Source organism: Mus musculus, chromosome 8, assembly GCF_000001635.26.
Source record: "Mus musculus strain C57BL/6J chromosome 8, GRCm38.p6 C57BL/6J".
NCBI lineage: Eukaryota > Metazoa > Chordata > Mammalia > Rodentia > Muridae > Mus > Mus musculus.
In genome coordinates this window covers 78,672,654-78,687,246 of record NC_000074.6, presented here as the reverse complement: position 1 = coordinate 78,687,246, position 14,593 = coordinate 78,672,654, and the positions used below count along the sequence as shown (strand labels likewise).

The 14,593-nt window shown below is 42.6% G+C and overlaps 1 protein-coding gene and 1 long non-coding RNA gene across 13 annotated transcripts in view; both read right to left on the bottom strand.

Moving 5' to 3' along the window:
- Positions 1–14,593, bottom strand: part of Slc10a7 (solute carrier family 10 (sodium/bile acid cotransporter family), member 7) — a 224,690-nt gene that overhangs the window by 46,766 nt on the left and 163,331 nt on the right. For 11 of the 12 annotated variants that reach the window (XR_878921.2, XR_003947353.1, XR_387783.2 and 8 more), the window contains one exon: positions 579–662. The exons of the other annotated variant lie outside the window; for it this stretch is intronic. Coding sequence is in view for 6 of the 11 variants with exons in the window: in XM_006531488.2 (XP_006531551.1) it covers positions 579–662 (84 nt within the window). In the remaining 5 variants the exon portion in view is untranslated. The remainder of the gene's footprint in view (positions 1–578; positions 663–14,593) is intronic. 12 annotated transcript variants of the gene reach the window in all.
- On the bottom strand, positions 8,250–12,589 carry Gm39203. The gene is made up of 2 exons (XR_878952.2): positions 8,739–12,589; positions 8,250–8,696 (listed from the first exon to the last, which is right to left on the bottom strand). It is a non-coding gene; the product is annotated as a predicted gene, 39203 (long non-coding RNA).

Here is a 14,593-nt window from a genome sequence, read left to right as displayed (position 1 = left end):
CTTTACACCCGTCAATAGTTCACAATAATACCTTGAGGTACTTTAATTATAATATTTAATAAATTGTGACTGGCAGCTAGGGATATTAAAATGACTTGCCCAAGGTCATCCAGCAGATGAAGGGTAGAAATAAATTTAAAGTCCGGTTGCTCTTACAGTCTGTGAATAGGAGGCATCCTTGTAGACTATGCCTCTAAGACCAACCATGTTCGTTCGTAAACTCTCGTCCCCACAATGGTGGCTTCCCCTGCCTCACACCCCCAAATTAATAAATCACCAACAAAGAAGACCCTGATTTTGCATACGCATGCTTATAAGTAAGTTATATAACAACGTCAGAGGAAGCAACTATACGAGGGTCCTTGTTGCTTAAGAAGAATGGATGATTCTAGAATCCAGCTTGTGTCTGTCTGTTGGGGATTCTTGTGCAGCAGAGTGGCTTAACTGAAAGTTCAAAGATGAAAATGCCAAAACCGTGCATTTTCAGTCTTCTTTCACCTTCTCCCCTCTCGTGCTCTGACCTTACACAGGAATTCCCAGTGTGATGTGTCGAGAAAATAACAGCTAGACAACCTTACCTGTCCAATGACAAGAGGAACCACCACCGTCATAAACAGCTGAGAGAAAATGGATGTAAAAGGCACCGAAGAGGATGAACCGAGCTGTAAAACAGGAGAGCAGGGTGAGGCTTGCTGTGAATCAGCGGTGAGTGGCTGTCTAGTCAGTAATGCAGAGGGGAATTTCATTCCCATAAATTTCTCTCACAAGCACCAAAAATTTGGCAACAAATTAATCAATGAGAAAGTGAAGTTACCTCTGATTTTTAAAATTTTAACATATATAGATTATTAAGTATTTTAACATATAACTCTATGGTAAAACTAAGATTAAGGAAAACTGAAGTTACATAATCATCTTAAATTACTTTTTATTAACACTCTTGGATGGTAGAGTTATTTTACATATACTACAGTTTCACCTACAATCATAACTTAAGTGATTATTGTATCCATATGTAGAGTCCTACAATAATAAACAAACATGTCTCATTCTCTTATCTGGACATTTTTATTGGTGTAAATAAAATATTTTCTCACTTTTCTTAGAGAATCTTAGATCTTTATAATTCACTGTTATACAAGTTCTAGCAAATAAGAGAAATCCTAAAACATAACTTCTCTTTCTGTTTTTTTTTTAATATGTCTGTGTGTTTGGTATCCGCGTGCATGTGTAGGAAAGCAGATGTATATGGACCACAATGTGTGTAGAGGTCAGAAGACAATCTCAGCTGCTGGCCCTTGCTTCCCCCTTTGTCTGAGATAGGGTTTCTTGTTCACTGCTGTGAACATCCAGGTAGCTGGCCGGCAAGCTACTGGCAATTCTCCTATCTTAGCCTTGTATCTCATGCTAGGAGAGCTAGCATTGTAGACATGCACTTCTATGTTCAGCCTTATGAGTCCTGCGGGTTTGAATTCACGACTTCAAATGTTTGTGCGGCAAGCTATTTATCTCCTGAGACACTTCTCCAGTGTTCCTTTTGTGAACTTAAAATTTCTATACACCTGTTTTAACATTTGAGTGTCCCACCACGATCAGGAGCCCTGTTTCCCTTCTCCTTTTGCTGACACTTGGTATGCCATCTTCACAGAGCTCCTCCTTACTGCAGCCTTGCTGTTCATCTATACAGAGTCCCTCAGCCTCCGCGATCAAGAATCACTGTTTCCCTGAAGCTCCCTCAACCTCTTTCCTGGTATTCAAACCTCTCTGGCCAGTGACAGCCTGGCTCACACATGTTCTTATTCCTCTTCAGGAATTTTGTAGCAACCTTCTCTGACGTCACACCACTCTCCTACTTGCCCCTGTAACTTGTTTATCATCCTATGGATTGGGCCTCAAATTTTATATTTACCTGCTAAGTCAGAGTTAGGAACCCCTTTGGGAAAAGAACTTTGTCGGTGGACAATGAGGGCAGAATGGCAAAACAAAGGGGGAATGACAACCAACCTTTCAGAGCAGTGATGCAGATCCAGTGTTTCTTGCTGCCATTTCATATATTTGAAATGGGTTCTTTCTATGTAGGCTAGCCCATCCTAGAACTCACTATATAGCTCAGGCTAGTTGGCCTTGCACTCAGGATCCACCTGCCTCAGCTGCTGGAGTTCTGAGTTTACAGCCATGCCCTACCACATCCAGCTTTGACTTCTGAGTGCTCCTCAAAGGGTTTCCTAAATCTTTTCTCTTTCTTCAGTCTCTCCTTGGAAACATATTGGCAACTGTGGCCAGGGAATCAGGTAGGTGATTTCTACTCTCTCCCCAGGGAAAGAAGCAGATCTTCTCCTACATTCTCCCTCCCTCACCCAATCCCTTGGTCTCACCTGTCAACATGAAGGGAGTCTCTGCCTGGAAATCCATTGGCCCTCCTCCCAACACTCCCCCTCCTCCCTCCCATGTTCCCATGGGAATGCCTTAGTCTCATTCCTAGCCAGTTAGCAGACCATTGCAGGGGCCCGTTTTTCTCACTCTTCTTCCATTACTTGTGGACTCCAACAGATCCTCATGGAAGACTCAGCCTTCCTCCCTCTTCCTGCGGCCTCTCATGGCCCCTCCCCCTTAAGCCCATCCCCATTTCTGTTTGTTAGCTCCCAATACCTAGAAACAAGTTCTTCCCAGAATGTCCAGTGGTCTCACCTGGCAGGGACTCAGAAGCACTTCCTCCCAGGGAACCTACAGGCTCCTAAGATCCAGAGAGGGCATAAGAAACCAGAGGATCGAACACCCATCCAACAAAGACAAAACCAGATATCAACACCTAGAATTATTATCATCTCAAACCTAGATGCCAAAGTGAAAAACAAACAAACAAACAAACAAACAAACAAACAAACCAACCAATCAACCAACCAACCAACCAGTACCAGCTAGGACAACATATCTCCACTAGAGCCCAGCAATAAAGCAATAAAGACAACCCAACTTGGGAGAAAACTGGAAATAAAAAATTAGGGACTCAAACAGGAACCTCAGAGGCAAGCCTCACCAACAAAATGGGAAATAGAAGAGAGACTCTCAGACATTAATGACAAGGTAGAAGAAATAGATACCCTGGTCAAGGGAAATTTTAAATCTAAAAACAAAAACAAAGAAACAAACAAACAAAAACATCTTGAAACAAAATATCCAGAAAATCTGGGCCACTATGAAAAGACCAAATCTAAGAATAATAGGAATAGAAGATGGAGAAGAAACTCAGGTCAAGACACAGAAAATATTTTCAACAAACATTACTGAAGGTATCAAGGTATGAGAAGCTTGTAACACCAAATACAATATTAAAAACTGCAAGAGAAAGAGACCAAGGCAGAGCTATGAAAATTGTACCTGACTTTTCAATGGAGACTCGAAAAACCAGAAGGGCATGAACAGATGTTCTATATACGCTAAGAGACCACAGATGCCAGCCCAGACTACTACCCAGCAAAATTTCAATCACAATAGATGGAGAAAGAAATGCATTCCATAACAAAACCAAACTCAAGCAGTGTCTATCTACCAATGCAGCTTGGCAGACAGTGTTAGAACCTGAAGATGTTAACCACATACAAAAAACCACAAGGAATAAATATCAGACCAGAAAATCCAAAGAAGGAGGAAAAAAATCAAATCACAACAACAAAATAACAAACAATGGTCATTGACAGCTACAACATCAAGAGTTTTAATTCCCCAAAAAAAGGATACAAACCAACAAATTAGATACAAAACCAGGATCCATTCTTCTGCTGTATCCATGGAACGTACCATAACATCCAGTATAGATATCATCTTAGGATAAAAGGATGGAAAAAGATATTCTAAGCAAATGGACCCAAGAAACAGGTAGGTATAGCCTTTTAATATCTGACAAAATAGACTTCAAACCAAAACTAATTAGAGATAGGGAAGGACACTACATATTCACCAAAGGAAAAAACCCACCAAGAGGATATTGTGATTCTAAACAGCTATGCACCAAACACAAGGATACCCAAGGTCATAAAGAAACTCTACTACAGCTAAAATCACATACTGACCTCACACAGTGACAGCAAAAGGCTTCAATACCCGACTCTTGCCATTAGGCAGGTCATCGAGACAAAACTAAACAGAGAAATGCTGAAGCTAACATGTCATTAACCAAATGGACTAACAGAACATTTCATTCAAACACAAAAGAATATAACTTCTTCTCAGCAGCTCGTGAAACTTTCTAAAACTGACTACATACTTGGACACAAAGCAAGTCTCAACAGATGCCAGAAAATTGAAACAATACCCCACATTCTATCTTATCCCCACAGATTAAAGCTTGATATCCACAAAAGAAACAACAGAAATTTAAAACTTTCTAGAATTGAATATTTTCATTCAACATACTTTCATTCAAAATACTACATACCCAAACTTGTAGGACTCAATGAAAGTGGTTCTAAGAGGCAAGTTCAGAGCACTAAGTGTGTGTGTGTGTGTGTGTGTGTGTGTGTGTGTGTATCAGAGATCTTATACTAGCAACCCAATGGCACACCAGAGAGGTCTAAAACAAAAGGAAGAAATAATACCCCAAAAAACAGGGGAGAAGAAATAATCAAACTCAGGGATGAAGTCAATGAAATAGAAATAACAACAACAACAACAACACAAAGAATCAAGGGATTCTTTTAGAAAATCATTGAGAGTAACAAACCCTTAGCGAAATTAACTAAAAGGCAGAGAGAGACTATCCAAATTAACAAAATTAGAGATGACATGGGGAGATAATAACAGACACCATGGAAATTCTGAGAATTGTAAAGGCATACTCTAAAATTCTGTGCTCCACCACATTGAAAAATATAGCAAAAATGGATAGTTTTCTTGATATATATCACTTACCCAAAAGATCACATAAACAAATTGAACAGGCCTATAGCTCCTGGTGAAACAAGAGTAGGAATTAAGTCTCCCAGCCAAAAAGAGCTCAGAGCCAGATAGTTTTAGCGCAGAATTCTTCCAGAAGACTTAACACCAATACTCCTCAAATTTTTCACAAAATAGCAACATGAGGAACATTGCCCAATTCATTTTATGAGGCCAAAAGTTATCCTGATACCTAAACCACACAAAGACCCAACAAAGAAAATAGAATTACAGTTTAATTTCATCTATGAACATAGATGCAAAAATTCTCAGTAAAACACTTGCAAACTGAATAATAGATCACATAAAAAATAAATCATCCACGATGGTCAAGTGGGCTTTATCGCAGAGACGCAGGGGTCCTGCAACTACATACACTGATAAGTGTAAGCCTCCATATCCACAAATTCAAGAAAGGCCTTTGACAAAACGCAACACCTCTTCATGATAAAAGTCCTGAAAAAACAAAAACAAAAACTAGGGATTCAAGAGACAGACCTCAACATAGTAAAGAATTCACAGCTAACACCAACCTAATTGGAATTCCACTAAAATCCATTTTCAAGAAAATTTTGCTCCACCCACCAGGGGACCTATGCTCACTTAATGCCAGCATCAGCACGGACCACTGGCTGTCCATGTATCCATCGCCCAAACTGTAGCCTCTGGCCCCTTTCCTGTACAACTGATATAAAGTAAAGAGATGCAGAGTCAAACAGAACAGGTGACACTGAGGAAGATGTGTGCAGAGCCTCTGGTCCATGAACTGCTTTTTATGTGAAACTAAAATATTAAGGGTAGTCATTATAGTACTTTATATCAAGCAGGTCCTTGAAGCACAGAGTGCTCAACAAATATGGTTGCCCCACAAACATTAACTCTAAAATTTCTTCCTCATTCAATGGTTGAAAGCAGGAAAAAATTATAGGTATCAGTGAAACCTCAAATAAAAAAGTTTTCAATGTTTTATTCATAAGGCTTAGAATGTCTGGAGAGAAGCAGCAGGACTCTGGCTATAACTGCTGGGTATAGACAATCCCTTCTTTGACCTCAGGGCTCAGCTCGCACATTCCTGGCTCCTCTTTCTACCTAACTTTACTCATATTTAAAAGTGTGCATGTGCTCAGGATATGTACGTCAATGGTAGAGCGTTTTCCAAACTGGTTTAGAAGTCATATTGTCTCTGTAAGCTCACAGATAAAACTTATTTCACTGGTATTTTTACAAGTTGCATGTATTTTAATTTCTCCTGTCACAAGGCCATTGTATACATAATGTTTAGAAACCCACATTATCAGGAGGCAGTAGAACACAGCAGTGGGCTAAGAAGGAAGTTATCTAGGATTCCCAGAGTCCATTTGTCCTTTAGAACACCTGAGACCTTTGAACTACTTGATTGGAAACAGGTTAGAGCGACCCTCCTCTGAGGTTCTGTCAGATGAGCAATGAGCCCACGCTATCCAGGGATGTAATTAACTGGGTTCCTCAAGGCAGAGGAAGGGAAGCAGGGATGTTGTCTCTGAAAGGAAAGGACCTCAGTGCTGGAGTCTGATTGGAAATAAGTGCTTTCTTTGGACTTGGCCACAGGATCTTCTGTGTGGTCAGTGTGGAGATGTTAAGGCATCCCTGGGGAGGTCTACAATGTTCCCTGGCATCCAGAAGAAAGGGCACGGAGCATCTGGCGGAGGACAGCACATTAGACCATTCGAGGAAAATACACGTTCCAATCGTTCTGTAGGCTGGACTGATCTCTGCTGCTGGAATAATTGCCCCTTCACATTTTAATAAGGGTCCTGATGTGGACAAAAGGACCCTGGGAATGATGGACAACCTCTTCCATGATGAGCTTGGTGGAGGCACCAGTAATGAGCAGGACAAGCTTGCAAGTTCAGCACGCAGCCTGGGCTTCACCGAGATAACACATCTCCTACTGCCAAGTTTTTAGATACAGCACATTAAACAAACAACTCAGTTACCGCTCAATTCCCTGCAGAAATATTGTACCTCAAAGCAGAAAATGCCCAAGTAGGTTGGTTTTGTGGCTTTAATAGCTTATACTAAGAAATGAAACATAAAAACTCAGTATATGAGAATTTAAATCCTTTATGTTCAGTCACTCCTATAGGGAATGAAGAAAGCCTTGAGTGTGTATGTGAGTATGTGTGTGCGCACACTCCCATGGATGAATGTGTGGTGTTGGCATGGCATGGCTATGTCAAAGACCCCACAGCCTCAGAGTTATAGAAAAATGGCAAAACACCGACCCCCTCTAGCCTTTCCTTCTGGCCTGTATGTGGAGAAAATGTCCTGAAGACGGCTCCTGTGGAGATCAGCTAAACCTGAGTCCTGAATCAATACAGGACTGAGTCCTATATACAATAGAACCTACCTCCATGTTTACTTGTATGCAATAGCCCTGCCCCTGTTCAATTCCATGTCATAAACATGCTGAGCTTCGGGATGCTCTGGCTTCTGCAGCAGAGAGCCAGTCCACCCAGCCCCAGGAGATTCTGTGCCTGCATATTTCTCTTTTCTTCATTCCCTCACTGCCCTCATCAGGCCAAATCCCTGCGAGCCCTGCAAAGAACACAACACACTCCCATAGTGACTGCGTTCTTGGTAGCCAGCCATGTTCCAGGTATTAGGGGCCGAACAGTGACAAAGTACAAAGAAGCCCTTCCTCTCAAGGGCTGCTTCTTAAAAAGACAAGATCATTGGAGCTCAGAGGTTAAGAGCACTGGCTGCTCTTCCAGACGTCCTGAGTTCAAATCCCAGCAACCACATGGTGGCTCACACCATCTGTAAAGGGATCTGATACCTTCTTCTGGTGTGTCTGAAGACAGTGACAGCATACTCATATACATAAAATAAATAAATTTTAAAACAACAGCAACAAGGACAACAACAAAAACAAAAACAAGACCACGGTATGTCTATAATGTAAACCCTATGCCTAAGGCTTAGGGAACTTGGTGAAAGAAGGGGTGGAATTTTAAGAGCCAGAGAACCAGAATGTCTCACAGCAGTAAGAGAATGTCTTTTAAACAAGTCAGAGAAGCTGCACCCTCAAAACACAATAAGCTTGGCTAATCAAGATTTGCATAGTCACAGCACCAGTGGACATGCCAGCATGGACTGGGGAGGGTTGTCTCAGACCCTCCTCTATACTTAGCTGTACTTATACTATAGGCAATCAACGCCTGCGGAGAGGTGGAGATTCAGTGTCTCCCCCCCACCCCCAGGATGATCACCCTAAGTCAGATATCTAATTCCAAGCTGTGAGCCCTCAACATGTGTGCATATGAGGAACACTAAGTGCGCTCGGTGGTGTGTGTGTGTGTGTGTGTGTGTGTGTGTGTGTGTGAGATTAAAGAGCAGGCCATGAATTTGGTATCATAGGAGAAGCAGACATCACATAAACATAGCACTCACGTATCAAACTCTCAAAGAATAAAAAATTAGATGAAGTAAGAGAAAAGATGCGGTTCGTGAGCAGGCCAGTCACCCAGGACCCATGAGCTTCTGCCTTTGGAATGCCCTCCTCCTCCCACCGACACCTGGATGCAATTTAAATCGTATTTCTTAGGAATTCTTTGCAAAGCTCCTTCCAACTGCCTAATTCCTCCGTCAGCTTTTATGGGTCACAGTTCCACTGGACCTGTAAGAATCTGAACTACTCATTTCCCTGGAAAGACAGGCTCTGGAAGGTTGGAACACTCACTGTCTTGCTCATGGTTTACAGCTAGGGTAGCACTCTTTACCACCTCAGAAACAATATGGGGACTAGTTAGAACAGACATTACCACCTCAGAAACAATATGGGGACTAGTTAGAACAGACATTACCACCTCAGAAGCAATATAGGGACTAGTTAGACCAGACACTACCACCTCAGAAACAATATGGGCACTAGTTAGAACAGACATTACTACCTCAGAAGCAATATAGGGACTAGTTAGACCAGACACTACCACCTCAGAAGCAATATAGGGACTAGTTAGAACAGACATTACCACCTCAGAAGCAATATAGGGACTAGTTAGACCAGACACTACCACCTCAGAAACAATATGGGCACTAGTTAGAACAGACATTACCACCTCAGAAGCAATACGGGGACTAGTTAGACCAGACATTACCAGAGTGACAGAGATGGGCTCTGGCAGGACCAGTGTGCCTCAGCTTCCAGCTGCTGCTGCTGCATGTGTGCCTACGTCACAGCTTGAGAATCTAATATGTACCGGGTGCTTACATAGGGAGAAAGGAGGCTTCATATGGTTTCTCTCCACTCTCCTAACATTTCTGAGGTAAATGACAAAGTCTTAGGTAACTCACAACTCAAGACAGAACTCAAGACTCCAGCCTCTCTCCACCAGTCATCTCCTATGACTACAGATGCAATATGGACTGTAGACTTCTGTGTGGCAGACACCGGTCTAAATGCTTAATATGTGTTAGACAGGTTGACTCTCACAGAAACCTTGTGAAGTGAGTCTATTAACCCCATTTTAGTGGCTTATAGTTGAACAAATTGGGCATGGTTACTATGGCTGCGATTGGATCCCAAAAGTATAGCTCCAAAGCCTTCCCTTCTACTCCAGTGATTCCGGGAAGGTTCAGAAGGTAAGCTAGGCAGCAGGAGTGGAAGCCACAGCTGGGTTGCCCTTTTTTTGCTGGTGGTGGGGGTGTGGAAGGGGCGGGGGGGGGGGTATGACTGAGCCACAGGATACAGAAAACCATTTGAGTGACCCTTCTCGACACTCTGAAGAATGGCACATAACTAGTACCAGATTGGGTTCACCAGAGGGAAGTTAATTCGGTACGCACAATGGATGCCTTGGGGCTTTAGGGTTTAATTCTGGCAGAGCAAGGTTCAGTGCAAGCTCAGTTGACTGCTACCAGTACATTCATTTAATGACGACTTCACTTGGAGAGTAAAATATTACTTGTTTAAAGTAACCAGGCTCAGAAAGACAAATAAATGACGGCTCTGATGAAGGAGGCTGAGTGGCTACACATCAGTTATCAACCCAACATGAGAAAACAGACGGAACCCTCCCAACCCCTCCTGAGAGTGAGCTGACCTGTAAGCTGTCACTTACGCACGGGTTGTCACCTGTTCTGTGGTGTCATCAGCCTTTTATCTGATGGGGGAAACCCATTAGCCGCAGGCATTGCTATTTGTGTCTCTTTTCTACTATGAAAATATTATTGTATTAAATAATTTACTCCTGATGATTGCCCTTCACTTTCATTAGGAAAAACAGAAAGATGTATACAGTTTCTACTGTAGAATGGCAAATGCCAACTGACATCTTTTGCTGGAAAATCAACAAGGACTAATGTGAGACAGAGTGAATCACACACACACACACACACACACACTTTCCACTTCACATCCCAGGGCCCAGCCCTGGGGGAAGATGAAGGGAGGTTGCTTACTATTGAGATAGCTTTCTTGTTACACACATCAATGCCTGAGTCTCCTTCCTGTTTTGAAAACCAGCGTTACATGGACGTCTTCTCAACTTTTCCTGATTTTCCCTTCCCATGAATGACAGGTCAGCTTCTCCATGTTCTTTCCCTCTCTCTCTCTCTCTCTCTCTCTCTCTCTGTGTGTGTGTGTGTGTGTGTGTGTCTGTCTTTCTCTCCTCTCACAGGGGTGCAGACAAACAAAACTGATGACACCCTGAAGCTGAGTTTGTGTGTCCGCCAGGTGGACTTAACTCAGTTGTTTATATCCCACTAAAATTGGGTTACTGCATAGAGAATATGTTGAATAAAGGAAATGATCTTTTATTTTACTGCTAAATGCATAGCATTTTTTCCTTCTCTGAGAAATAAAATAGGTTTAAAAGATTTTAAAGATCGACTAGTATGCAAAGTGGTTTCATTTACATTGACTTATCTTTTTCATTTTTGAGGTATAACTGACAAAATTATTCGAGGTACAGAAAGTCATGAACACACACATACACACGAACGCACGCACACACAGCGTGATGGGCGTCATAGTCAGACCTTTTAATATCCATCACTTCCCATACTTTGTCTATCTGGTAAAAATATCTAAGATCTAATCTTTTAACGAATTTTAATCATGCAATGATTTAACGAAATTTAACCATGTTATACCTAGGTGCCAAGTCTTCCTAAAACTGAAAGGTGTACCCAGGTTTTGCATCACCCGAACCTGGCACTTATCATTCGAGTCTGGTTCTCTGAGTTTGATGTTTTTCCATTTCCTCACACGAGGAGGAACACGTGGCACTTGCCTATTCCTCTCTCTTCACTTAGCTCACCATCCTTTGTGTTTATCTATGCCATATGCTACTTTATACTTTAAAGGTTACTTCCAATTACTTTAATGAGAACTTTTTTTAACTTGTTTTTTGGTGGTTCTGAGGATCGGTTTCAGGGCCAAGTGAGCACTGTCCCGTTGAGCTGCACCCCATTCCTGATGGAAGTCATAGGTTGTAGTTCTCAAACCACGTAGACTCTAAGTAAACTGCACCCTACTAAACTGTAAAGTAGCCTTTCCTAACCCTACGAGAAGCAGAGGACTAGGTCCTAAGAGCTCCCTGGAGGCCTCTAGCAACAAAGTTGGCTCCTGACTTTCTGACCAAATAGTTCATGTTATCAATCTTGAGTTTAGTTAAGCAACCAAAAAGTGGGCTAGACAGTCTCTTAAACAGAAAGAACATTTACATTTCTTTTTTTTTAAAGATTTATTTATTTATTATATGTAAGTACACTGTCACTGTCTTCAGACACTCCAGAAGAGGGCGTCAGATCTCATTATGGATGGTTGTGAGCCACCATGTGGTTGCTAGGATTTGAACTCAGGACCTTCAGAAGAGCAGTCAGTGCTCTTAACCACTGAGCCATCTCTCCAGCCCAAGCATTTACATTTCTAATGAAGGGCCAAGCATCTTTCTATTCCTGTGGTCTTCTCTGCTCAGCCCCCAGGGGCTGGTGCTGGAACAGGTCGAGGAACAGGCTTGGCCAAAGTTCTTCCCAAGTTCATCTAGGTCCGGGAAGTCTGAGGCCAGCAGCCATGGCCTTCGGCGAGTGAGTGAGTGTGTGTGTGTGTGTGTGTGTCTGTGTCTGTGTGTGTGTGTGTGTGTCTGTGTGTGTCTGTGTGTGTGTGCGAGTGTCTGTGTGTGTGTGAGGGAGGGGGTATTATCAGTGTCATCTCTAGAGTTTTTGAAAGTGCTTCCCACATGTTCAGGCTATCCCTGCCTCCCTGTTATAATTCAGTAAGGCATGTGTGTGCGGTGGGGCATATAGAATTTATAATCAGTTCCACAGATTGGTTACACAAAAAGCTCTCGGAGGAGTCTGGGTCCACACACAGGAGAGGAGAAGCTACCTTAGCTTCAAGAGAAGACTCTCCTAAGGCATTTCTGAGCTGACACCATCTCAGTGTGACGTAAGGACGAGACCGTTTTATGTGCTCCCCACTTACTGCTAACACTTTCTGCACCCCACTCCGGGCAACCGATTATGCAACCATAATTGGGAACATAATATAAAAATAATGGTTATCACATATGACATTAACAGCAGGGTGCTGGTTAGTTGAGTCATCTGAGAGGAGGGAACATCAATTGAGAAAATGCCTTCATAAGAATGGGCTGTAGAGCAAGCAGATGTTGGTGAGGATGTGGAGAAAGAGGAACACTCCTCCATTGTTGGTGGGATTGCAAGCTTGTACAACCACTCTGATAATCAGTCTGGCAGTTCCTCAGAAAACTGGACATAGTACTACCAGAGGATCCCGAAATACCTCTCCTGGGCATATACCCAGAAGATGTTCCAACTGGTAATAAGGGTACATGCTCCACTATGTTCATAGCAGCCTTATTTATAATAGCCAGAAGCTGGAAAGAACCCAGATGTCCCTCAACAGAGGAATGGATACAGAAAATGTGGTACATTTACACAATGGAGTACTATCCAGCTATTAAAAACAATGAATTTATGAAATTCTTAGGCAAATGGATGAATCTGGAGGATATCATCCTGAGTGAGGTAACCCAGTCACAAAAGAACTCACATGATATGCACTCAATGATAAGTGAATATTAGCCCAGAAACTTAGAATACTCAAGATACAATTTTCAAAACACATGAAACCCAAGAAGAAGGAAGACCAAAGTGTGAATACTTCGTTACTCCTTAGAATGGGGAACAAAATACCCATGGAAGGAGTTACAGAGACAAAGTTTAGAGCTGAAACAAAAGGATGGACCATCCAGAGACTACCCCACATGGGGGACCCATCCCATAATCAGCCACCATACGCAGATAATATTGCATATGCCAGAAAGGTTTTGCTGAAAGGACCCTGGTACACCTGTCTCTTGTGAGGCTATGCTAGTGCCTGGCAAATACAGAAATGGATGCTCACAGTCATCTATTGGATGGAACACAGGGCCCCCAATGGAGGAGCTAGAGAAAGTACCCAAGGAGCTGAAGGGGTCTGCAACCCTATAGGTGGAACAACAATATGAACTAACCAGTACTCCCCAGAGCTCGTGTCTCTAGCTGCATATGTAGCAGAAGATGGCCTAGTCAGCCATCATTGGGAAGAGAGGCCCCTTGGTCTTGCAAACTTTATATGCCTCAGTACAGGGGAATGCCAGGGCCAAGAAGTGGGAATGGGTGGGTAGGGGGGCAGGGCAGGGGGAGGGTATAAGGGACTTTCGGGATAGCATTTGAAATGTAAATGAAGAAAATATCTAATAAAAAAATGAAAAAAAATGGGCTGTAGATGCTGTGCAGTGATGGCACATGCCTTTAATCCCAGCACTTGGGAGGCAGAGGCAGATGAATTTCTGAGTACGAGGCCAGCCTGGTCTACAGAGTAAGTTCCAGGACAGAGAAACCCTGTCTCAAAAAAAAAAAAAAAAAAACAAAAAACAAAAAAAAAAAACAAAAAAAAAACAAAAAACAAATAAACAAAACGAAACAAAAAAATAATGGGCTGTAGATAAACAAGCCTGTAGGGCATTTTCTTAATGGGGGCAGGGCCCAGCCCATTGGGTGTGGAGCCATCCCTGGGCTGGTGGTCCTGGGTGCTATATAAAAGCAGGCTGAGAAAGCCATGGGGAGCAAGCTAATTAGCAGCATCTCCACCCACCACCCACCCTCGCCCCATGGCCTCTGCATCAGCTCCTACCTCCAGGATCCAGCCCAGTTGGAGTTTCTGTCCTGACTTCCCTCAGTGATGGACAGTTACCTAGAAGTGAAGTAAGTCTTTTCCTCCCAAGTGGCTTTTGGTCCACAGTGTTTCATCACAGCAATGGTAGCACTGACTAAGACAGCAGCATAAACTATTTGTTTCTAGTGACAGGATGGAGAGTGGAAACTTCTACCACAGGCAGCCAGTTAGTAGGACATGAACGATGGCTGAAGAGTCAGGCTGCTCCAACGAGGACTCCTCCTTGCAATGGTCTCCTATTAAATCGAGTTGGAATCATAGAGATGGGTAATTAACTATTTCTCTAAACTTCTTTCATATTCGTGACTTCTGTTTACCCATGTAAGTGTTCAGCTCCTTCACGGCAGTAATTATGCTTTCTGCATCTTATGGAAACTGTACATGTTCAGGAAATAGTAACTGAGTGCTGAAAACTGGATTTAAAACTGTCCCTAA